Source organism: Megalobrama amblycephala, linkage group LG16 (genome assembly GCF_018812025.1).
Source record: "Megalobrama amblycephala isolate DHTTF-2021 linkage group LG16, ASM1881202v1, whole genome shotgun sequence".
Classification (NCBI taxonomy): Eukaryota; Metazoa; Chordata; class Actinopteri; order Cypriniformes; family Xenocyprididae; genus Megalobrama; species Megalobrama amblycephala.
In genome coordinates this window covers 9935625-9959929 of record NC_063059.1, presented here as the reverse complement: position 1 = coordinate 9959929, position 24305 = coordinate 9935625, and the positions used below count along the sequence as shown (strand labels likewise).

The window sequence follows — 24305 nt, the reverse complement described above, 5'->3', positions numbered from 1 at the left end:
ATGATGAACTATATGCCTTTCTCCACTGATGTTCTGAGTTGTTCAAAGCGTTTGTAAGGATACTGATTGTTAGAAGGCAGCTGTCTGACTCTGAGATGAAGAACAGGAACATGTGTAACATTAGCAAAGTTATTAGCTGTTTGATAACGTAGTCAGGCAAAAGGATAATTATATTAATTCATATTAAAGAATGACAGAACTGTCGCAAGGGCTGTGCCAAGTGTATGAGTGCATAGGGGCTCGCGCTAAGTTAAGTGACAGCTGACTTGAAGTAAAGCCAATAAAGTTCATGTTTTTGTCCTTTGAAATAGGCCTACTTTAATACTATAAAAAATAGCTAAAACAATATTACTCTGAGTGTGTGCGTGTGACCGTGATTCGTGTGCATATTCAGTCAGTGTGTCAAGTTCAGAGAGAGCTATTCAGTCCATTATAAATTCTGATTTTGGCCGCCTCTGGAATGGATCAAACCATAGATATTAGCCTACCTCATAAGCTCAAGTAAATACGCTGGAAATCCGCGCTTATTCAAGGATGTGCATTTGTTTCATGTAAGGAGAAGGCACGGGCGCCTGCAGGATTTCATATGAATGTTTTTTTTTTTAAATCTGAAAACTAAAAGCAACGAATTTTTTTTAAATATGTCATTTTGGTGATCAATGATGAGTTTTAAGGGGGAAAAATTACTATAAGGGGACTTTAAGATGACTGTTTTGTCGCTTTTCGGTTTTGCACTTTGCAGACGGTCCCTTCGAATCTGTCTCTCAGCCGTCCGCGCATAGAGATCCATGTATTTTGTCCACCGCGGAGGAAAGCTGATTTTGAGGAAAATGAGGTTGTAGCTGCTTGTCTACGTTACTGCGATTGAAAAGAGATGTTATTTGTGTAGCAACAGTGTTTAGCTCTCGAGTTATTAATCTGGGAAATTCGAATCTGAGAATATGCGGCCAATTTTAACTAAGTTTTGTCTCCCTCGTCAATCTGGGATAACTTTTCACAAGAATGTTGTTTGATGTTGTTTCACCACTCCTATACATTGTAACTTAACTTGAACTGTACTGACGCCGGTGTGCTGGATAGGCAAACAATCGAAACGGAGCGAGATCCACCTGACTCAGGTAAGTAAACTGGCACGATCACACAAACATTCTGTACAGGACCGACTCCCACCTCATTCACAACACAGTGTTGATCTTAGGTTACAGAATGAAGCCCAGGTTATTGTCGAGAGAGTGTATTATATTAAACTTTTTTTCTATGCAATGCCTAGTCAAAATGGCTACTGTATACTGTATCAGTTTACTACACAGTGGTGCTAGTAAAACATGATTTAAGTAATTTAATGCGGTTCTGTTTATTAAAAGTGGCACAGATCTATCGCAAGATAATAAATATACATATATGTATATCTTTCTGTAAAGCTGCTTTGCTGCTATACAAATAAAATTGTCTACAAATCTTACTACTAACAAATAGACACTTTATTTTTCTCAAGTAAAACTAAGAAGTTACTTATTTGCATTTAGTCATCGTAAGATTAGAATAAGTAAACGAAGAATTAGATATTTAAATTCAGTGTAGTCTCAAACACACGTCAATATTGAGATAAAACGCATTTATAAATTTTGATATAAATATTGTCAAGATAACAGCTTTGAAAGGAAAATTTTGCATGCAAAGTGCTTTATTGGTTCATTTACAGATCAATGGAGCCAGACAGACCTGAGTCACCAGAGCCAAGCTGTGGGTCCCTAAAAAGGTGCTGGTCAAGCAAACATGGCTCATGCTTTAAAGATAACGGGTACAACAGAAATGCTTTAGAAAATCTGTAAATTTAAAGACAGATGAGGTCACTTTTGAACATTGCATATTTATTGATAAAGTCTTATCTGAATAAAAGAACATTTCATGATAAAATCAGTTCTGAACAAAATATTCATTAATTTGTTTTGTTGAAGTTCAATGCAGGTTGAGAAACCATACTCGTCAGCTCCCAGCTGTGTGTCCATAAACAGTGGCCAGTCAATAGAGCATCCAGTGTTCTTTAAGGATGGAGACACCTCTGAACATGGGTATGTTTAAAAATGAAGATGGAAAACATTGGAGGCATTTATAAAATGTAAAGCCTGAATATTAAAGCTTTGTCTGTGTCATAATTACTCATAGTAATGACTGTCAACATGCTGAAGTCTGTAAAATGCTCCAGTCACATGTGAGAAAACGGGGTCAGAGTTTGGATAGGAGAAACCCAACACTACATGAGATCAGTACAGAGTGCAGGTATTTAGACATACAGTATAAGTAAATTGAAGCCACTGTAAAAAATCAAATCAATTTTGATAAGTTTTATAACATTTACTTTCATAAAGTCAAATCAAGTTATATTTGGGCGTGTATAAATCTGTACTTGCTAATTTGCTAACATTGTGTTTTCTAATGTATGTTGAAGCTCTGACTGTCAAAATGCTGAAGTCCGCATCAAACTGAAATCAGACCTGAAGACAAAGTCTCAGTGTTTCCATGAGGGAATAGAAAAGCAAGGAACCCCAACATTCCTCAATGAGATTTATACTGAGCTCTACATCACAGAAGGTGGAGGTGGAGAGATCAATAATGAACATGAGATCAGCTGGGTTGAAAAAGCTTCCAGGAAAGCCTCAGCGGAGGACACCCCAATCAAGCTGAATGACGTTTTCAAACCTTTACATGGACAAAACCAACCCATCAGAACTGTGCTGACTAAAGGAGTCGCTGGCATTGGAAAAACTGTGTCTGTGCAGAAGTTCATTCTGGACTGGGCTGAAGGGAAAGCGAATCAGGATGTCCACCTCATATTTCCACTTCCTTTCAGAGAGCTCAATTTGCTGAAGGACCAAACATTCAGTCTTAAAGGTCTTCTAGAGTTTTTCATGGGCACAAAACAACTGGAAATCTCTCCAAATGAATGTAAAATCATTTTCATCTTTGATGGTTTGGATGAGTGTCGTCTGTCTCTGGATTTTCAGAACAACATGAGGTTGTGTGATGTGACCGAATCAGCTTCAGTGGATGTGCTGCTGACGAACCTCATTGTGGGGAATCTGCTTCCCTCTGCTCTCATCTGGATCACCTCCAGACCAGCAGCAACTGATCTCATCCCCTCTGAGTGTGTTGATCGATTGACAGATGTACGAGGCTTCAATGACCCACAGAAGGAGGAATACTTCAAGAAGAGAATCAGAGATCAGAGTCTGGCCAATCAAATCATCTCACATCTGAAGTCCTCGAGGAGCCTCTACATCATGTGCCACATCCCAGTGTTCTGCTGGATCTCAGCCACTGTCCTAGAGAAGATGTTGAATGGAGAAGAGAGTGGAGAGATTCCCAAGACTCTCACTCAAATGTACACACACTTCCTGATCCTTCAGACCAACATCAAACATGAGAAGGACTATGAGAAGAAATTGACAGATGAAGACATGATCTTCAAACTGGGGAAACTGGCTTTTCAAGAGCTTATGAAACACAGTGTGATCTTCTACGAAGAAGATCTGAGAGAGTGTGGCATTGATGTGACAGAAGCATCAGTGTACTCTGGATTGTGCACTCAGATCTTCAGAGAGGAGTTTGGTCTGTGTCAGAGGAAAGTCTACTGCTTTGTTCACCTCAGCATTCAGGAACATCTAGCAGCTCTGTATGTGTTGTTTTCATTCAGTTTGAAAAATGTAGATGTTCTCAGTGAATACCAGGCCTTAAAATACAATGTTCAGTCCCCAGCATGCTTCACAATCTATGAGAGGGCTGTTGAAGAGGCTTTGCAAAGTAAGAATGGCCATCTTGACCTCTTCCTTCGCTTCCTTCTGGGTCTCTCGTTAGAGTCCAATCAAACTCTTTTTAAGTGCCTACTGAAACAAACAGGAGGAATGGCTCACAATACAGAGGAAATTATCCAGTATGTCAAGAAGAAGATTAGAGAAAATCTTTATCCAGATAAATCCATCAATCTGTTTCACTGTCTGAATGAACTAGGTGATCATATTCTGGAAAATGAAATCCAAGAGTATCTGAGCTCAGGGACGATAAGAGATGCCATTCTGTCTCCGTCACAATGGTCAGCTCTGGTTTTTGTGTTGCTTACTTCAGAGCAGCTGGAAGAGTTTGAATTAAAGGAATACATCAGGGATGAGTTCAACCAAATAAACATCACACAGGATCAAGTTCTCCATAATCTACTGCCTGTGGTTGAAGCATCCAGATCAGCTCAGTAAGTGAATGGCTCTTTCACATTATGAACACAATAATGAAGTAAATCTGCATTTTGTCCTAAAAATACGTGAAATCAAGTGTTTATAGAGCTTCTAAACCACATGGATCTGTGTGATTGACAGTCTATGTGTATATGGGTTGTATATGTTTACATGAAGTAATGCCCTGCAGAATGACTTGCTATACTTTGTCTAAAACAAGTTTGGACATTTTAAAAGCATATTTATAATTTATATTTTAATAATAATGTATAATCTCATATTTAGATCCTTTGTGCTTACATGTGTTTGTACAGATGTGTGCATTTGACTAGAACTCATTAATACAAGCATTAAATTGTATTTCCTGGTGCCATTAAAGCATTGATATTTTATTGAAAAGCTGCAGGTTCAGAGTATTTTTGCATAAACTGAATAATGAATGCATAAAAGTGATCTTGTTTTATTTTCAGGCTTGGCTGTTGTAGTCTCTCAGAGAATTGTTGTACTGATCTGGCTTCAGTTCTCGGCTCAGAATTCTCATGTTTGAGAGAACTGAACTTAAACTTCAATCATCTGAAGAGTTCAGGTGTGAAGTTACTTTGTGCTGGACTGCAAAGTCCTCACTGCAAACTGGAAGCACTGTGGTAAAACTTTTTTAGACTTATTTTAACTCTATTTTAACTTTCTTTATTTTTTAATAGCATGAGATCTTATTATAAACAATATTGCTAACACTTCAGCTGTCCTCCATATATTATCTGAACTACTAACACAATCTACACAGTTTAAAGTGTTTGTCTGAAGTTTTATAATCATCCTTGAAGTTTTATTAGCATTTTTATACTGCATATTGCGCTGTATTCCTGGAATTAAGAACTGTTCTTTATTTGTCCGCAGGTTGTGGCGGTGTGATATCACAGATGAAGGTTGTGCTGCTCTGGCTTTTGCCCTGAATTCGAACCCCTCACATCTGAGAGAGCTGGATCTCTCTGAGAATAACCTAGGAGATCAAGGCATGAAGCTTTTCTCTGATGCACTAAAAAGTTCTCAGTGCAAACTGGAGACACTGAAGTAAGTTCTTCAAGACCTACAAAAAAAGACAATTAAATGGTCTGATGTTGGTATTCAAAATATGTAATTAGTCCAGTTAAGAAGCTAGTCATTTAGTTTTGATGGTTTACCAGGAATATCAGCACATTAACTTTTTGGAGAGTTGGACGTATAACTGAGTATTTCTGTGCCAAAAATAGTCCTTCAGATTTCCTACATGTTTCGGAGAGTTTTTTTTTTTTTTTTTTTTTTTGAGTATGGCCCTGTATTATGTAATAAAGGGTGGAATTCCTTGTATGGTCATTTCTCCAGGAAGAGCGCGCACACACATCAACCAGAGCGAGAGATCAAGAGCCGCCCATCAACGTGCTTCGTTAGGGTTACGGAAGTCGTCAGCAGCCCGGCACAGGATTTGCTCGAGAAAGATTTGTTACTTTGTTTTTAGACCACGAAAATGTCACCAAAGAAGAGTGTTTTTGGTTGTGAGGGAAAGATAACCTTGCTTCCCAAAGAACCCAGCGTTAAGTGGAGCTGAGAGATTTGTGCTCACGCATTACATTGATGCGCTCTCGACATTTGTCATTTAAATAACCATAGAATCCGCCTTAAATTAACTATCAAAAAAGTATAAAGTCGTGAAAGTTGCAATCACATTTTTAGTGGCCCAGTTCGATGCTGGATTTACAGATTGTTTGAAACTGAAAGACAGAGCGGTCACAGCGGGAAAAGATCCCGGTCATGAGTCGGAAACCGCAAGTGGTGAGTTAAACTGCATCAAATGTCTGTTTTGTTGGCAGTCTAAGTGCATATAATGTAAACAACACGAATGTATAATGAATCAAAGTTATCCAGGGATAATGCGATGGTGTATTGTGTGTGTTTAAATACATTTGTTTAGCTGGATAGCTTCGCTACACAAAAGCTGCGCATGCTCGTCACTCTTTAGCTTCGCACACGGCACGCCTCCGGGAGCTTGGCTGTTTTCAGAAAGATTTGGTACAGCATATCTTTCTTTTTTAAATCTGATAAAACTAAAGACTTGTCGGATATAAGAAGGATGATATACTACTCTATAGGTACTCAAGATTAACACGAGATTGGCCAAAACTGTGTGTGTTATGTACCTTTTAATGAATGTCCCATTGTTATTTCTGCAGACTGAGATTGTGTAACTTGTCAAATGAAGGTTGTGCAGCTCTGACTTCTGCTCTGAGATCAAACCCCTCACACCTGAGAGAGTTGGATCTGTCTGAGAATGAATTGGGAGATGCAGGGGTACAATTTCTCTCTGATGGACTCGGGAATCCTCTTTGTAACCTGGAGATATTGTGGTAAGATCATTATTTAGGATTGGTAATCCTATAAGGAAAAGTAAAGTGTATATATTGTAGTGTGTTCTGAAATGAGAGCGTAAATACTGTGTAATTTTTCTGTCTGAAGGCTGAGGGAATGTGATATAACAGATGAAGGTTGTGCTACTCTGGCTTTAGCTCTGACATCAAATCCCTCACACATGAAAGAGCTGGATCTGACTAATAATAAACTCACAGAGACGGGCACTGACATGCTCACTGCAATAAAGTTCAATCCACACTATAAACTGGAAAAATTACAGTAAGTTTGAGATTTTTTTTAAACTTGATTTTCATTAAAGGTGCTAAAGAGGATCTTTTCGTCGACTGAGAAACCAAAGACTGTTACTGAGTTTTTGAAATGAGCGCATGCGTAAGAACAACCGCCCCTCCTTTGAAGGAACGCCTCCCAAAACTCGTGCACGAGTATTGGAACACGAGTGTTTACCACCGGCATTTGCTGTGTCGTGTTAGTGGATTCATTATGTCGGACTCACCGGAGGTAACTCATAATCTGCAGTCCTGTCTCCTGACAAAAACATTGCATGCAGCACCTGTGGAGTGTGGAAAGTTACTGGAGCGCGCAGCCGCACTCGTCTCTCACAAGGAACATCATGGCAGTGATTGACAAGCCAGAGAGCCAATCCGCGCACGTCTCTCACAAGGAATGTCACGGCAGTGATTGACAAGCCAGAGGGCTAATTGGCTGATGTTTTTAAGGCCCTACCTCGTGCACAGATGATATATATTAATTTTATTCCTTTCAGTGCACCTAATAAATAGTCTTTTATCAGATTAGTAAAGACAGTTTCAAGTAATATTGCAAAAATGTATAAAACAAAACATCCTCTTTAGCACCTTTAACTAAGGAAAAATTGTTGCTTTAAATGCTAGGAGAATAATGTATTCAACATACAGGAGAAATATACTTTTATCTGAAAGAAATACTTTTTTTTTTTTTTTTAAGCTTCATTTGAAGAGTCCAGCTAAGGAATGGTGAACTGATGAAGTGGATTTGTACCAGTGACTGATACACAGCGTTTTAATTCTTCATTCATTTTCACAACTTATTTTCCAAAGTACATGAAGACCCATTTGTTTTGAGCTGAAATTAACTTGGTTTTGATGATTCTTTTGATAAAGTCTGTCCAACACATTGTGGTGGTGATGGAACTATTTTCTGAATGTTTTAGATTATCTCCAGCAGATGGCGATATTCTCATTATAAATATGTAAACATTAATGTTCTCTATGAAATTTCCCTTGGGGTTAAATGATCTTTACCATTTAGTTATTTATGCATTAAAAATAATTTTTGTGCTTATTTTATATTGTAATTATATTGTAATTGTTGCAGATTGATATAAAGCTGAAATGTGGATTTAATTCCAATTGTTGTCAATTTATCTAAAAAAAAAAAAAAAAAAAAAAGGTTGTCTTTTTATTATTATCATTAAAATATTTGTGAATAAACAAGACACAAAAAAAATCAGCTGTTTTTCTGGCAATTCAAATTATGTGAATTAAAGAGAAGATTTACCATCATTTTTAGCATTAACTTTGTATTCTTCTCTCAAGGACTCTGGTTTGTTTTAATGTTGCTATGGTTTGTACTGCCTTTTATGTGGCAGGTATAATAATGTACACCCACTGAGCTGACATTTGAATGAAAAGATGTATCTATAGCAATCAGAAAGTTACAGAAAGAGAGAAAGAAAGAATGTGCTCAGGAAGAATGTCTAGAAAAGGTAGGCTGTGGTTATTTTTTAGTTTTATGCATTCATTAATGTGTTTTGTAGTTTGTTTTGTGTGTTTTAGTAGTTTCAGTAACTGTTGCAAAGCAAACAAAAGCTGGCCTGGAATGAGTGAAGCGGAGCCACATATATTTTCCCTCTTCCGATCAAAGCGATCCGTGACCAGTCAAACCAGGCTTTCAATGTTTCTACTAGAAAGTGGTCTGTCTTGTATTTCTGCCAGTTGTTTACCTGCATACTCTAGTGATCTTGGGGATGAGGGTGGGTGTGGTGCTCTGAGAGCTGTCAGACCAGTGAACAGAAATGAAAGTTAGAAATTGCCTAAAAAATCTTAGGTGACTGATTTGCGGGGTTGTTGCCATCTGGGCTAGAGAATATATCTGTTTTACACTAAATCAAGGTAAAGAATGAAGTTCTGTTCCTAAAGATCATGCTCTCATTAAAAAAGATGCCAAAGTGAGTATAAACAAACTTGTTAATGTTATAATGTTGTTAAATTATTTTTACAAGAATTCTTTTTTGTAGCAGTTCTTTTTTTATTATTAGCTTGATATGAAACATTGTTCATTTATCAGCTTTTTAACTGTCAAATTCTAAAATATAATTTGCATAATTTCCTCAAAAACCTACAAAAGCAAAAGGAGTTGGTTCAACCAAACTAAATTAGTTAACACTATGAAGTAGGTATGCATTAAATTTTGTTTATTTGAATGAGACAATGATTTTTGGTTGTTTTTTATTTTACATTTAGATGTGAATTTAGAATTTGAAAGCAGTCTTATGATCAGTTCACCTGACTGAAAGAATTAGGGTAAATACCATAAAGTAGTTTGGTGACATGTTTGCCTTGTACTGTGACAAAAACAACTGTTGTTTTGAAAGATAAAAAAAAAAAAAAAAAACAATAGAAATGTTTACACTACGTGACTACTGTCTAGTATTTTGTATTGCATTTATAGCCTTTTTGTGTTTATATTTGGTGTTTCATAGTGTCTCAAATGAATTAGGTAACTTTATAGCCATATTTTTATGTTGTTCACTTGTTACTATGACTATTGTTTGGCTTATTTGCAGAGTCATTACAGCTGGAATGAGTTCTGAAAATGTGACCGAATGCTCCACTAATATGAGTAACTATAGTAAGTGTTTTGATTTTTTATATATATATATATATATATATATATATATATATATATATATATATATATATATATATATAACTGTTATATATACTTATATATATATATATATAACTATATATATAAGTAACTGATGCTTTATTTGCTGGCTAAAAATAAAATCTTGGCTTACTGTACACAGGTTGGCAACTAAATACACTATTAATTTATCGTAGAGGCTGCAAAATTTGAAACTTAATATAATGTTACCACAATTTCTATTTCACTTAAGCACAATCTAACAGTGGACATCAGATTTAACAAGACCCGATCATTTGGAGTAATCATTCAATGGATCAACTCGAGGTTAAAAAGACTCTTCTTGAGCCCAGGTAAAAGAGAATGATTCAGTTTTATGTAATAAAATGAAAGAAAATTCCTTTACTTTTTATTTTTTAAATTATGTTATTTTATATCTCACAATTGCACATTTATTTTATTAATATTGACTCTTTATCTCACAATTGCACCTACTTAATTGTGCCGTACTTGGATGACATGAAGCTCCACTGAGTGAATGTTGTAATGCCTCTTTTTCTCTGAAGCTCAGTACAGATGGGGAGATCAGCATCTCCAACTCCCAGCCATGAGTCCATGAGGAGTGATCTGTCAATGAATAAACCATTGGATTTAAAAGAATCCAGGTAAAAGATCAGCAAGATTAAACCCTCCTTTATATAACTTTTCAGTCTTTAGTTCCAAGCAAAAATAATGTAATGCACAGACATATTCTCAGCTGTAGCTTGCTGGTTATTGAATGTAGTTCCTTTTTAAAGGGTTAGTTCACCCAGAAATCTAAATTCTGTCATCAATTAATCACCCTCATGTCGTTCCAAACCCGCAGGACTTTTGTTCATCTTTGAAACACGAATTAAAGGGTTAGTTCACCCAAAAATGAAAATTATGTCATTAATGACTCACCCTCATGTCGTTCCAAACCCGTAAGACTTCCGTTCATCATCGAAAATACATTTTGGTCCAAAAATAACAAAAACTACGACTTTATTCAGCATTGTATTCTCTTCCAGAATCCTTTCTATTGAATTGATTCCATTGAATCCTTTCATCTGTCGGCGTTGGTAATGCACTTTTACGTCGTTGTTTTTTCCAATTAGGACATCCGCGACATTCGCACTTACGCACCATTTTAAAGGTCCCATTCTTCGTGATCCCATGTTTCCAACTTTAGTTAGTGTGTAATGTTGTTGTTAGAGTATAAATAAAATCTGTAAAATTTTAAAGCTCAAAGTTCAATGCCAAGCGAGATATTTTATTTAACAGAAATAGCCTACAACGAACGGCCTGTTTGGACTACATCCCTCTACTTCCTTCTTTAATGACGTCACTAAAACTGTGTTTTGACTAACCTCCGCCCACAGGAATACACAAAAAAGGGGGCGTGGTCTTGTTGCGCTCCCACGGAGAAGAGCAAGAGTTGCGTTTGTAAAGTGTGTTTGTCGCCATGTCGTCGAAACGCTGTTATTTTCATCCCGCAGTCCAATCACCTTTGTTTGGCCTTCCCAGGGACGCTGTACTTAGAAATCAGTGGTTACAATTTATGTTTAACTCGGTTCCCGAAAATTATAATCCACATGTTAAACTATGTGCAGCACATTTTACTGAGGACAGCTTCCTCAATCTCAGTCAGTTTAATGCCGGATTCGCACAAAGATTATTTTTGAAAGATGGAGCAGTTCCCTCTTTGTCTGGAGAAGGCGCTGTTTGTGGACCACAACCGGTAAGTGTATTTTATTATTTACGTTGGTGCGTTTAACAGTTTCTGTAACTTATCACACAAAGGGCAACGCTGTTTAGCTTTGTTAACTAGATGGCAATTGAAACTTATCCGACCAAAACTTTTAAAAAGTGTAGTAATTCAACCGGACACCATCGATTGTTGGTGTTTGTTATGATCAGTTTAAATTATTTGTTGATTATATATGTTGTTTACTGTTTAACCACATGCTGGTTTAGCTGCAGCCACGCGAATCATTGTTCTATGTTTAGGCATATGTAACGTTACCTACTGTAAATAAACAGCTTACCATTGTGATACATCCTGCAAAAGACGTGTTTGCACAGGTTCTACTCGATCCTCTTCATCTATGTTCTCCGGGTCTGATTCCGGCTCAAATTGATAGGGTAAAATTAAAGACATGTTTACAATAACACTGAGCGCGTGCATCTCCACGTTATGGTAAGAGGCGTGACCTTTCCGGGCACGGTGCGCTCAGAGCTGTCGAATCACAACACAGGAACCGCTGGCACAATCAGAACTCGTTACGTATTTCTGAAGGAGGGACTTCATAGAACAAGGAAGTCATCAGCCCGTTTTTATGACAGTGGAAACAGCGGTATACAGATAAGTAAATTATGTGAAAAATACTGTGTTTTTTTACACGCGAAACATGAACACATGTTATATTGCACACTATAAACACAATCAAAGCTTCAAAAAACCACGAAGAACGGGACCTTTAAAAAATATAGCAATACCAAAATACAAACAATGTAGAATAGTTTGAATACAGCGTGCGTCTCCCTCAGACTGTAAACGAAGCTCGGGCGCACCGGATAACACATCAGCAGCGTCACTGCGGAGTCGTGAACCCGGATTGACAACAGACCCGGAAGAGAATACAATGCTGAATAAAGTCGTAGTTTTTGTTATTTTTGGACCAAAATGTATTTTCGATGCTTCAAAAACTTCTAACTAACCCACTGATGTTACATGTACTACTTTGATGATGTTTTTATTACCTTTCTGGACATGGACAGTCTACCGTACATACATTTTCAATGGAGGGACAGAAAGCTCTCGGACTAAATCTAAAATATCTTAAACTGTGTTTCGAAGATGAACGGAGGTCTTACGGGTTTGGAACGACATGAGGGTGAGTCATTAATGACATCATTTTTGGGTGAACTAACCCTTTAAGATGTTTTTGATGAAATCTGAGAGATTTCTGCCCCTTCATAGACTGCTTTGCGACTACCAATTTGACGCTTCATAAACTTAATAAAGAAATCGTAAAACTAATCCATATGAATTGAGCGGTTTAGTCCAAATTTTCTGAAGCCTAAATTAACTCTGTTCAGTGTATAAAGTGATTTTGTCTCTTCAGAACATTTGGACTAAACCACTCAATTTATTTGGATTAGTTTTATGATCTCTTTATTAAGTTTATGAAGCGTCAAAATGTCAGTTGCTTAGCTGTCAACGGAGGGGCAGAAATCTCTCAGATTTCATCAAAAAGATCTTCATTTGTGTTCTGAAGATGAAAGTCTTATGGGTTTGGAATGACATCAGGGTGAGTAATTGATGACATTTTTTTCTTTTTTGGGTGAACCCTTTTAATATTTATTAACAAGACCCAGTCATAAAGAGTAATCATTCAATGGATCAACTCGAGGTTAAAAAGACTTTTCTTGAGTCCAGGTAAATGATCATGATCAAAACCCATTTTAGCTAGTTTTAAAGACTTTGTTGGTCTTTAGATTTATGTAATAAAAATAAATCCTCCCTTCACTTTTTAACTTTTGAATTATTATTACATTTAAATTTTATATAAAAAAATTGCACATTTATTTTATTAATATTGGCTCTTTCTCTCACAATTGCACCTACTTTATTGTGTCATACTTGAATCTGAATGAGAGGAAGCTCCATTGAATTAATGTTGTAATGTTTGTTTCTCTAAAGCTCAGTGCAGATGGGGAGATCTTCCCCATGTCCCAGTCATGAGTCCATGAGGAGTGATTTGTCAATGAATAAACCATTGGATTTAAGAGAATCCAGGTAAAAGTTATATTAATAAAAATTAAGCTTCTTTCTCTATTTCTTTTCAAATTTAAAAAGAGATAACATTTAAAAAAAAATAATTTTATCTTATAATTTTTCTCACACTTGTGACTGTTTCACAGTTGGGACTATTAAATTGTAATGTCTTTGTTTCTCTGAAGCTCAGTGCAGATGGGGAGATCTTCTCCATGTCCAAGTCATGAGTCCATGAGGAGTGATCTATCAATGAATAAACCATTGGATTTAAAAGAATCCAGGTAAAAGATCAGCGAGATTAAACCCTCCTTTATATAACTTTTCAGTCTTTTGTATAGTTTGCTATTTATTGTATGTAGTATTAGAAATCTCCATATTAAATAATACATATTAAAAGTAGTAAATGGTCTGCTCTGCGAGTAATAGTTTGAAATGTATTAAAAGAATAACATGTTTTATTTTGGATTTCCAGTAATGCCTCACCCCTTGATAAAATTCGAGATGCATTCCAATCAAATCTGAGGAGCATTTTTCAGTGTGTGCATGAAGGGAAATCAACAAACAGTGCCCCCATACCTCTCAATGAGATCTACACTGAGCTCTACATCACGGAAGGTGGAAGTGGAGAGATCAATAATGAACATGATATCAGATGGATTGAAACTGCATTTAGGAGAGGAACGACAGAAGATACTCAAATCAACCTGAATGACGTATTCAAAACTTTACTTGGACAAAACCAACCCATCAGAACTGTGCTGACTAAAGGAGTCGCTGGCATTGGAAAAACTCTGTCTGTGCAGAAGTTCATTCTGGACTGGGCTGAAGGGAAAGCGAATCAGGACGTTGACCTCATATTTCCACTTCCTTTCAGAGAGCTCAATTTGCTGAAAAACCAAACATTCAGTCTCATAGATCTTATAAAGATTTTGGACTTAAAACACCTGGAAATCTCTCTGAATGAAAGTAAAATCATTTTCATCTTTGATGGTTTGGATGAGTGTCGTCTGTCTCTGGATTTTCAGAACAACGTGAGGTTGTGTGATGTGACTGAATCAGCTTCAGTGGATGTGCTGCTGACGAACCTCATTGTGGGGAATCTGCTTCCCTCTGCTCTCATCTGGATCACCTCCAGACCAGCAGCAACTGATCTCGTTCCCTCTGAGTGTGTTGATCGAGTGACAGAGGTACGAGGCTTTAGTGACCCACAAAAGGAGGAATACTTCAGGAAGAGAATCGGAGATCAGAGTCTGGCCAATAAAATCATCTCACACCTGAAGTCCTCGAGGAGCCTCTACATCATGTGCCACATCCCAGTGTTCTGCTGGATCTCAGCCACTGTCCTAGAGAAGATGTTGAGTGAAGCAGAGAGTGGAGAGATTCCCAAGACTCTCACTCAAATGTACACACACTTCCTGATCCTTCAGACCAACATCAAACATGAGAAGGACTATGAGAAGAAATTGAAAGCAGAGGACATGATTCTCAAACTGGGGAAACTGGCTTTTCAGCAGCTGGAGAAACAGAATCTGATCTTCTACGAGGAAGATCTTAGAAAATTTGGCATTGACGAGCAAGAAGCAGCTGTGTACTCAGGATTGTGCACTCAGATTTTCAGAGAAGAATCAGGGCTGTTTCAGGGGAAAGTTTACTCTTTTGTTCATCTGAGTGTTCAGGAACATCTAGCAGCTTTATATGTGTACCTCTCCTTTGTAAATCAAAAGACAAATGAATTAGACCAACCAGGTTTTCTACTCAAATTTCTGCCTTGCGCTGCACAAAGTTCAATATTTGACCTCTATCAGAGAGCTGTGAAGAAAGCTCTGCAGAGTACCAGTGGACATCTGGACCTTTTCCTTCGTTTCCTTTTGGGCATGTCAATGGAGTCCAATCAGACTCTCTTACAAGGCCTACTGTCACAGACGGAAAGCAGCTCCGACAACAAAGAACGAATAGTTATGTTTATAAAGGGGAAGATCAAAGAGAATCCTCCTACTGAGAAATTAATCAATTTATTCCACTGCCTGAATGAACTGAATGATCATTCCCTAGTGGAGGAAATCCAGCATTATCTAAAATCTGGGTCAAGAATAAATACCACACTGACAGCCTCGCAGTGGTCAGCAATGGTCTTTGTATTATTGACCTCAGGGCAAAAACTAGATGTGTTTGATTTAAACAAATACATCGGGACACACGTCTTGTCAGATGAATGTCTTCAAAGACTACAGCCGGTGCTTGAAGCAGCCAGAACTGCAATGTATGTCATGCTAGTACTAATTAATCTAGAAGTATTTTAAATTATTTTAATTAAAATATCTATACATACTACATATACATACACACTATCTATACATACACATGCTGAAATGAAAAAAAAAAAAAAAATGAATAAAAAAAAATGTTTTCCTTTGCAGGCTTTGTGAGCATAACCTGACAAGGAAAGGTTGTACCACCTTAGTTTCTGTTCTCACCTCAAAGACTTCATGTCTGAAAGAGTTGAACCTGGCTAGAAGTAATTTAAATGATTCAGAACTGAAGCTACTCTGTGCTGGACTGGGAAATGGACTGTGTCAACTGGAGAGACTGGGGTAAATTCATCTTTTTGTTTTTATTTTCTTCTGTTTTTTTTTCTCTTTATTTTCCTTTATTTGGTTTATTTGTCTGTTTATAACAAATAAAATGAAATACTGAAGTAGTACATGTACTCTATCTTTAAAACACAAATTTAGAAATGAGACAAAATACACAGGACATATTTTATGAAAGTCTTAAAATGCAAGTTTGCATTTCATTTCAGTTTAGCTTATTTTAAGGCCCCTATATCATCTTAAAAAATTGGAAAACTAGCCCACAATTTTACAGACAAGGCTTTAGCTAGTCCCAGACTAAAATGCATGTTTGAGCTGTTTTAACTGAAAGTAACTTGCACATATCTTAAAATATGTCAGTGCCATAGTTCCCTTTCAATACTTCACTCATACTGCGTATGGGGAAAAGCTCCTTTTTTCCTCCTTGCTGAAGCCTTTTTCAATAGCGCAGTGTAACTGCATGTCTATTGGCTCAAAGGAATGAAACTCTTTGAACCAATGACGGCGTGGTGTAGTCGCACGAGCCTATGGCGAAACAGAGCGCCAACAAGCCCGCCAAAACGGGCGTGGCTTATGGCTATATAAGCAGGCGTTTCGCCATGGGAATCAGTTCTCTCTCCTTCAGCGACGACTGCACTTCGCTGGATTCCTGCTGAACGCCTTCGCCGCCTGGAACGAGCTCTCTCCCGCCGTTGAAGAGGCCTCGCAGAGGACAGCTGAGATCGCCGCCTGCTTCAGCGCCGGCACCTCCGCAGACTGCCGCCTCGAGCACCGCTCTCGATCCGCCCGCTGAGCTTCCGGCCCACTCTCAGTGTCTCCTGCCGCCATCCGGCGAGCTTTCTAAAAGCGCGAATTCCAGCGGTTTACGCCACTAAAAGAGCATTCCAGCAGTCTATACCGCTCTAAAAGAGCCCACCCAAGCGCCTCATGCCCGCACCGCACTATGAGTCTAGCCTCTCTGCGCTCGCGGATCGCTTTCTTCACTGAAAGCGGTCCCACCCCTGGCGCTTTCCTGTCCTCTTCCTCCCGCGAGCCGGCTAGGAAGAGACAGCGAGGCAGGGGGGCTCAGCGCTCGGACTTGGGAGAGCTTACGCCGGCCCAGCGCCCGCCGACCTCTCCCTCTCCTATGAGAGAGCCGTCCCCTGTCCTCTTCTCACACCCAGAGCAGCGTCCCTCGGAGGAAGCGAGCGACCTCGTCTCCTTCGGCGGTTTGGAGGATGAGCCGCTCGACGACTCCATGTCGCTTGCGGAGGAATGGGTCGGCGACGAAGAGCCCGCCCCCCTGCCATCACTGGAGCCCATTGACCCTAGGCCCGGAATGGACGGCGAGCTTATCCGAGTCCTCTCTAGGGCCGTTGAGGAGCTCGACCTGGAATGGGCCACACCTGAGGAGCCGACTCGCAGAAGGCTGGACGAGTGGTATCTGCCGGGGCCCCGCCAGACTCCTCGCCAGCGATCTGCACCCTTCTTCCCCGAGGTCCATATGGAGCTGACGAAGTCATGGCGTGCTCCTTACTCCGCCCGCCTGCGAACTTCTTCTCATGCGGCTCTCACCTCGGTTGACGGCTCACGTGAGAAGGGTTACGAGGAGATGCCGCCGCTGGACGAAGCCATGGCCACTCACCTCTGTCCACCCGCGGCTGTGGGCTGGAAAAACAAGAGGGCCCTTCCTTCAAAGCCCTGCCGTACGACCTCCGCCATCGCCGGCCGAGCGTACTCCTCAGCTGGGCAAGCTGCATCTGCGCTCCACACTATCCCAGTTCGCCCGAAGACCCCCGCGCTTCAGCGGCGTGGTTCCCACTTCAGTCAAACCGGACGACGCGCATGTCCTCCGTGCAGAGGTGATGTCTCTGTTAAAAAAGGGAGCCATAGAGATCGTTCCCCCCCGCAGAGAGTGAGTCAGGCTTCTACAGCCGTTACTTCCTTGTCCCCAAGAAAGATGGCAGTCTCAGACCCATCTTAGACCTCAGACTTCTGAACCGTTCCCTCATGAGACGGAAGTTCAGGATGTTAACGTTGAAACAGATCCTCGCGCAGATTCGTCCCGAGGACTGGTTCTTCACGCTGGATCTGAAAGACGCCTACTTTCATATCCAGATAGCCCCCTGTCACAGGCGATTCTTGAGATTCTTGAGATTCACGAGCCCTCGTCTCGTTCCAGGAGTTCCTGAAGGGGCACCACGTCTTAGTCCAGTTGGACAGCATGATGGTGGTGTCCTACATAAATCGCCAAGGAGGCCTGTCGTCCAGTTGCCTTTGCACCATGACGCAGCGCCTCCTCGAATGGGCAGCACCCAGGCTGCGGTCGCTGAGAGCGACGCACATACCTGGAAAATCGAACCTGGGAGCAGATATGCTGTCTCGGAGCAATGTCCCCTCAGACGAGTGGATGCTCCATCCCCAGACGGTTCAGAGGATATAGGAGATCTTCGGGAAGGCAGAGGTCGACCTCTTCGCCTCAGAAGACAACTCTCACTGCCTAACTTTCTTCTCAAAGGAGTTGGATGCGCTGGCCCACGATTGGCCCAGGCTTCTCCTTTATGCTGTTCCCCCCGATTGCGATGATTGCTTATGTCATCAGACGGATCAGGGAAGACGGACACAGAGTCCTCCTGGTGGCCCCACTCTGGAGAACCCAAATCTGGCCTGCAGAGCTGTTCAGGCTTTCGATGAAAGCCCCATGGCCAATTCCCCTGAGACGGGACCTCCTATCTCAGGCAAACAGGATGATCTGGCACCCCCAGCCGGAACTGTGGGCTCTGCACCTCTGGTCCCTCGATGGGAGCTGGTGAGCCTCCCTGGGAACATTCTACATACCATCTCTCAGGCTAGAGCTCCGTCTAAGAAGGCGCCTCTACGCCCAGAAGTGGTCGGTCTTCATTGACTGGTTCTCGGCACACAATGTTGACCCTGTGGAGAGTGATGTATCCCAGATACTGTCTTTCCACCAAGAGCGGCTGGATGGCGGTCTTACCCCCTCCACGCTCAAGGTTTACGTAGCAGCCATTGGAGCATTCCACGCTCCCATCTCTGGCCAGGCAGTGGGAAGAAACAGCCTTATTGTGCGTTTCTTGAGAGGTGCTAGGCGACTGAATCCCCCTAGACCACTCACCGTTCCCACATGGGACCTTTCCACAGTCCTTGCAGCCCTCAAAGGGCTGCCCTTTGAACCACTGCGGTCAGCTGACCTACGGCCCCTAACGCTTAAAACCGCTCTGCTTCTAGCACTAGCATCGGTCAAGCGCGTTGGCGACCTGCAGGCCCTCTCAGTGAGCCCTGCATGCCTCAAATTTGGGCCCAATGACTCTAAAGTCGTTCTGAAACCCAGGCACGGCTACGTTCCTAATGTGCTCTCGACTCCATTCAGAGCACAGATTATTCCCCTCTCTGCGCTACCTCCTTCTTCGGAGGAGCGGGAGGTGGAATTGCTCTGCCCTGTCAGGGCATTGAGAATCTATGTTAAGCGGTCTGAGCCTTTTAGGCAGTCTGACCAGCTCTTCGTCTGCTTTGGCGGCCGCACCAAGGGGTCTCCGGTCTCAAAGCAACGCCTCTCGCGTTGGATTGTCGACGCGATCGCTCTATGCTACTCCTCTATGGGCCTGGATTCCCCCATAAGAGTAAGAGCACACTCCACTAGAGGTATGGCCTCTTCTTGGACGTGGTCTAGTGGCGTTTCACTCAAGGACATCTGTGAGGCGGCCGGCTGGTCCTCGCCGTCCACTTTTGTCAGGTTTTACAACTTGGATATCCCGACCTTGGGTCCTCGCGGTGTGACACGACGGCCTCGGTTCGAGCTCCGTCGTCACACCCCTATCGGGGAATTCTTTCCCTGTTCCAGTGTAACACAAAGGGTTCGACGGCCTCCGGCCCCTCACATACCCTCTGGGCCCCTGGGCGCCCAGATATCTTCTTGTCGTTCCCTGCCATGGCACGGCGTGATTGTATTCGTTCCCCATACGCAGTATGAGTGAAGTATCGAAAGGGAACGTACTCGGTTACATACTTAACCTCGGTTCCCTGAGATATGGGAACGAGTACTGCGTTTAATGCCGTGCCACGGCACTGCGGCTCAGTGTCGTCGCTTCAGTCGAAAGTAACTGATTCCCATGGCGATACGCCTGCTTATATAGCCATAAGCCACGCCCATTTTGGCGGGCTCGTTGGCGCGCTGTTTCGCCATAGGCTCATGTGACTATGCCGCGCCGTCATTGGTTCAAAGAGTTTCATTCCTTTGAGCCAATAGATGTGCAGTTACACTGCACTATTGAAAAAGGCTTCAGCAAGGAGGAAAAAAGGAGCTTTTCCCCATACGCAGTACTCGTTCCCGTATCTCAGGGAACTGAGGTTACGTAAGTAACCGAGTACGTTTTGTCTCAAGATGCACACGAGTAATGTTTTTTCTAGAGTATGTTTATAAAAGCTACTTGAATGCCCTAATTGAACATTTTTATAATATTAGATTATATTATTTTTTACTTTGGCTCTTTTAGAAAAATTAATTAACAAAATATGAAAAATTGGCTCCTTGGTCCCCTGACATAGGTGGTCGCTGGGATTCATAAATGACAATGGGTGTCGGGATTCATGTAGTGTGTCATACTGCGATGCTTCATGACATCACGACAGAAAGACTAACGTTTTTTTTTTGGTTTTTTTGGCCATTCATGACGAGGTTTTGGTAACATGTTTTATTCATCTTTTTTCACTCTGTCATGGTAGTCCCTCAAGGAAACATTATAAAGACTGAAGTATTGTTGCCATAGGTCCACAAACCTTTCCTCCATTGTAAATTCCACCTAGCAGGTACAATACCATCATCTCTCTTCTGTTTCAGCATGTTTGAAAACATGTAGGAAATCACTTCTGTGCTCCTGTTAGCCAGTGTCACACATGTGACAGAAAAAATAAATAAACATGCTAGTCTTTCTGTCGTGATGTGAGCATCAGACGTGGCATCAACTGTCGTCCACTATGACACACGAGCTGAAAAGCTTGAATCTTGCGTCCCGATGCCTGTTGTTGTTTACAAATTTCCATGGCACCCTACGTCAAGCAGATTGTAGCAAAATCTGGCTAAAATCGTGTAAATTTTCAAAATCGGGCTAAAATCGGGCTAAAATCTCAGTTTTTTTTCACTCAGACTGGAGTTTTGTGGTATTTCTGATAAGGGCTGCACTTCTCTGGCTTTGGCTCTGAGTTCAAACCCTTCACAACTGAAAGAGCTGGATCTGTCTGGAAATAAATTTAGTGACTCTGGATTGAAGATTCTTTCTGCTGAATTGCAGAATCCTCACTGTAAACTAGAGAAACTATGGTAAGGTTGCTTCACTAATTATCATTTAGCTAAGGAATGGCATACTATACATGCATAACATTATGACCACCTTCCTAATATTGTGTTGGTCCCCCTTTTGCTGCCAAAACAGCCCTGACCTGTTGAGGCATGGACTCCACTAGACCCCTGAAGGTGTACTGTGGTATCTGGCACCTAGATGTTAGCAGCAGATCCTTTAAGTTAAGTTGTGAGGTGGAGCCTCCATGGATCTGACTTGTTTGTTCAGTACAAATTAAATGCAAAACAACAAAAAAAATTAAATGCGCATTTGCGACCTGCGCGTACAAGTACTCGCGGTTACAAAAATCAGGTGGTGCGCGTACTCTTCTGATGATGAAATTTGTCTCACACACACTGTACGCTGACCCTCGCGTATGCATAAAAAGTGAACTATACTTTGGGCTTAACACAACAAAATGTCCACTTGCTGCCTAATATATCCCACCCACTAACAGGTGCCATGATGAAGAGATAATCAATGTTATTTACTTCACCTGTCAGTGGTCATAATGTTATGCCTGATCGGTGTATTTTTTTATTATTTTTTTTGTAATTTAGAAATAGTATGATTTTTAACCTACAGCTGATGCCATTTTCTATGTAGGATGAGACTTTGTGATATCACAGATGAAGGTTGTGCTTCAATGGCTTTGCTTCTGAAATCAAACCCCTCACACCTAAGAGGACTGAATCTGTCTGGGAATAAACTGGGAGATTTGGGAATGAAAGACCTCGTTGACGGACTAGAGAATCCTCACTGTAAACTGGAGATACTGAGGTAAGGTTGTTGTATGTCACAGAGAGTAATAAATGACAGTAAATATTATATGTATACATTGTTTTGTTTTTGGTTTGTTTTCTGCAGGTTGAGAGACTGTGGTATCACTCATGAAGGTTGTGCAGCTCTGGCTTCAGCCCTAAGATCAAACCCCTCACATCTGAAGGAACTGGATTTGTCTGGGAATAAACTCAAAAACATTGGAGTAAAGAAGCTCTCTGCTGAACTGGAAAATTCTGACTGTAATCTCGAGATGCTCAGGCAAGATCAGCACTCACCACTTTTGTCAAATAAGTTTTGTGTGGGGACAGAAATGAAGAGTGTGTCATTCTCTCAACAGGTTAAACAATTGTGACGTCACTAGTGAGGGCTGCGCTGCTCTGGCCGAAGCTTTGAAATCAAACCCTTTAAGCCTGAGAGAGCTGGATCTAGGGTGGAATAAACTGGGTGACTCAGGTGTGCAGCCACTTTTTGCTGCATTGGAAAATCCAAACTGTAAATTGCAAGTTCTGCGGTAAGCGAGATGAAAATGCTGATTTAACTTTTGATTTAAGTTTTCAGAATAGATGTCGGTATATTTAACATTCGTCTCTTTTTTTTTTCTTTAGTATTTTATTTATATTACAACTAAGGACAATTTGAGGGCAATGTGACCTTTTGTACAATTTCACAAATGTTCTTATTTGTTACTTTAAATTCTTTTAAAATCTTAAAACATTATTTCGACATTATTTAAACATTAAAAAACAATCTAGGTTTTCAATGTCATCCTAGACAATGGACCCCACTGTACATTTAGTTTTTCACAACATTATTAGGATTTTGTTCTTTATTCTTTACAGACTGAGAGATTGCAACATTGCAGAGGAAGGTTGTGATGCTCTGGCTTCAACTTTGAAATCAAACCCCTCACACTTGAGAGAGCTGGATCTTTCTCAAAATAAACTGAGAACCTTATGGGTGAAAATGCTCTGTACTGCTCTGGAAAAGCCTGACTGTAATCTGGAGATGCTGCGGTAAGATCATTATTTTTGGCCTGCACCTTCTCTGATAGGGTGCCTCATTAACTACAATCAATTCTAAAGCTTCAGGGTTTTATTTATTTATTTATTTGTCTTTGTAGTTTGGAATATTGTGGTCTCACAGATAAAAGTTGTGCTGTTCTGGAATCAGCTCTAAGATCGAACCCCTCACACCTGAGAGAGCTGGATCTGTACATGAACAACCTCGGAGATTCAGGAAGACAGCTGTTGTCTGCTCTGAAGGATGACCCAAACTTTTCACTGCAAAAACTACAATATTAATCACATCATTATTCTTAGATACCCAGTTTTTAAAGAAATAAGCTTTTGTTATTTTTCTGTACTGAAATCATCCTTGCATGTATGAACATGTAAAGAGGTTGATTATGCATCTTTGCACTGTGTTTAATTTTGTATGACTGATAAGTTGACTCCACTCTGATCGTCACCTTTGGCTCTCACCAGGGACTGTAGTTCAGGCTAAACACTGTCAGATTTCCACATTCTTCTTCATGCTACAAGGCCGCAGACAAATCATGAGATGGATGTGAAACATGGACAAGGTGTGAGTTGCATGAGAGTCCTCACATTGGGAAGGACGTATCAAGAAAGGACCGTAGCTAGCTAGATATTACTGCACTTTATTGTTTATTACAATTTTATTATGTACCTTTTTTACGTTTCTGTTGTATTATTGCTATCTTTACTCGAAATGCAAACTACATTGCAAGCTGTTAATTTGTGTATGTAAAAGCTAAACAGATGTGTGTAATAGTGTTTACATTAAAAATCATGCATATCAAGCTGTTTGTCAACAGGCAAAAAAATGCATTTGTGCAAATTGGGATAACGTTTTCCTGGCAAAAGTTGGCAATGGCAACCATAGTGAAAGTATTGAATCGAGTGATTCAACACTACCCAAAACTGTACCTGTTACAAACCAAACATACGTTTTAAAAATAAAAATACTTACCTGCTGCCTACATGTCCTTAGTTTTCTTTTGCTAAATAATTTTCTTATTTTGGGAAACATTTTCATTCACAAATGTAAGTGCCTTAAGACAAAACCATTATTTTCTGTCTTTCAAAAAGAATTTTGGTTTTACTGTAAATCTTTAAGGTTGTTAAAATGCATAACAGGGAGAAAACTACTTAGCTTATTGAGGAAGTTTAAACTAGAAGACCCTGATGTGTAATTTTTTTTTTCTTTTCTTTTTTTTTCTTCTTTCTCTCATTTTACT

General features: G+C 40.3%; 1 protein-coding gene across 1 annotated transcript; it reads left to right on the top strand.

Moving 5' to 3' along the window:
* The first annotated feature begins 258 nt into the window (after positions 1 to 258).
* si:dkey-23k10.2 lies at positions 259 to 24042 on the top strand. Its single transcript, XM_048159958.1, has 21 exons — positions 259 to 1118; positions 1703 to 1801; positions 1959 to 2072; positions 2167 to 2280; positions 2450 to 4243; positions 4697 to 4870; positions 5124 to 5297; positions 6434 to 6607; positions 6717 to 6890; positions 9842 to 9892; positions 10106 to 10204; positions 13264 to 13359; positions 13524 to 13619; positions 13811 to 15598; positions 15756 to 15929; positions 21070 to 21243; positions 21869 to 22042; positions 22130 to 22303; positions 22383 to 22556; positions 22885 to 23058; positions 23166 to 24042. Exons 2-21 carry the CDS (start codon positions 1707 to 1709, stop codon positions 23344 to 23346), a joined length of 6168 nt encoding a protein of 2055 aa, XP_048015915.1. The 5' UTR covers positions 259 to 1118; positions 1703 to 1706; the 3' UTR covers positions 23347 to 24042.
* Positions 24043 to 24305: the final 263 nt, after the last annotated feature.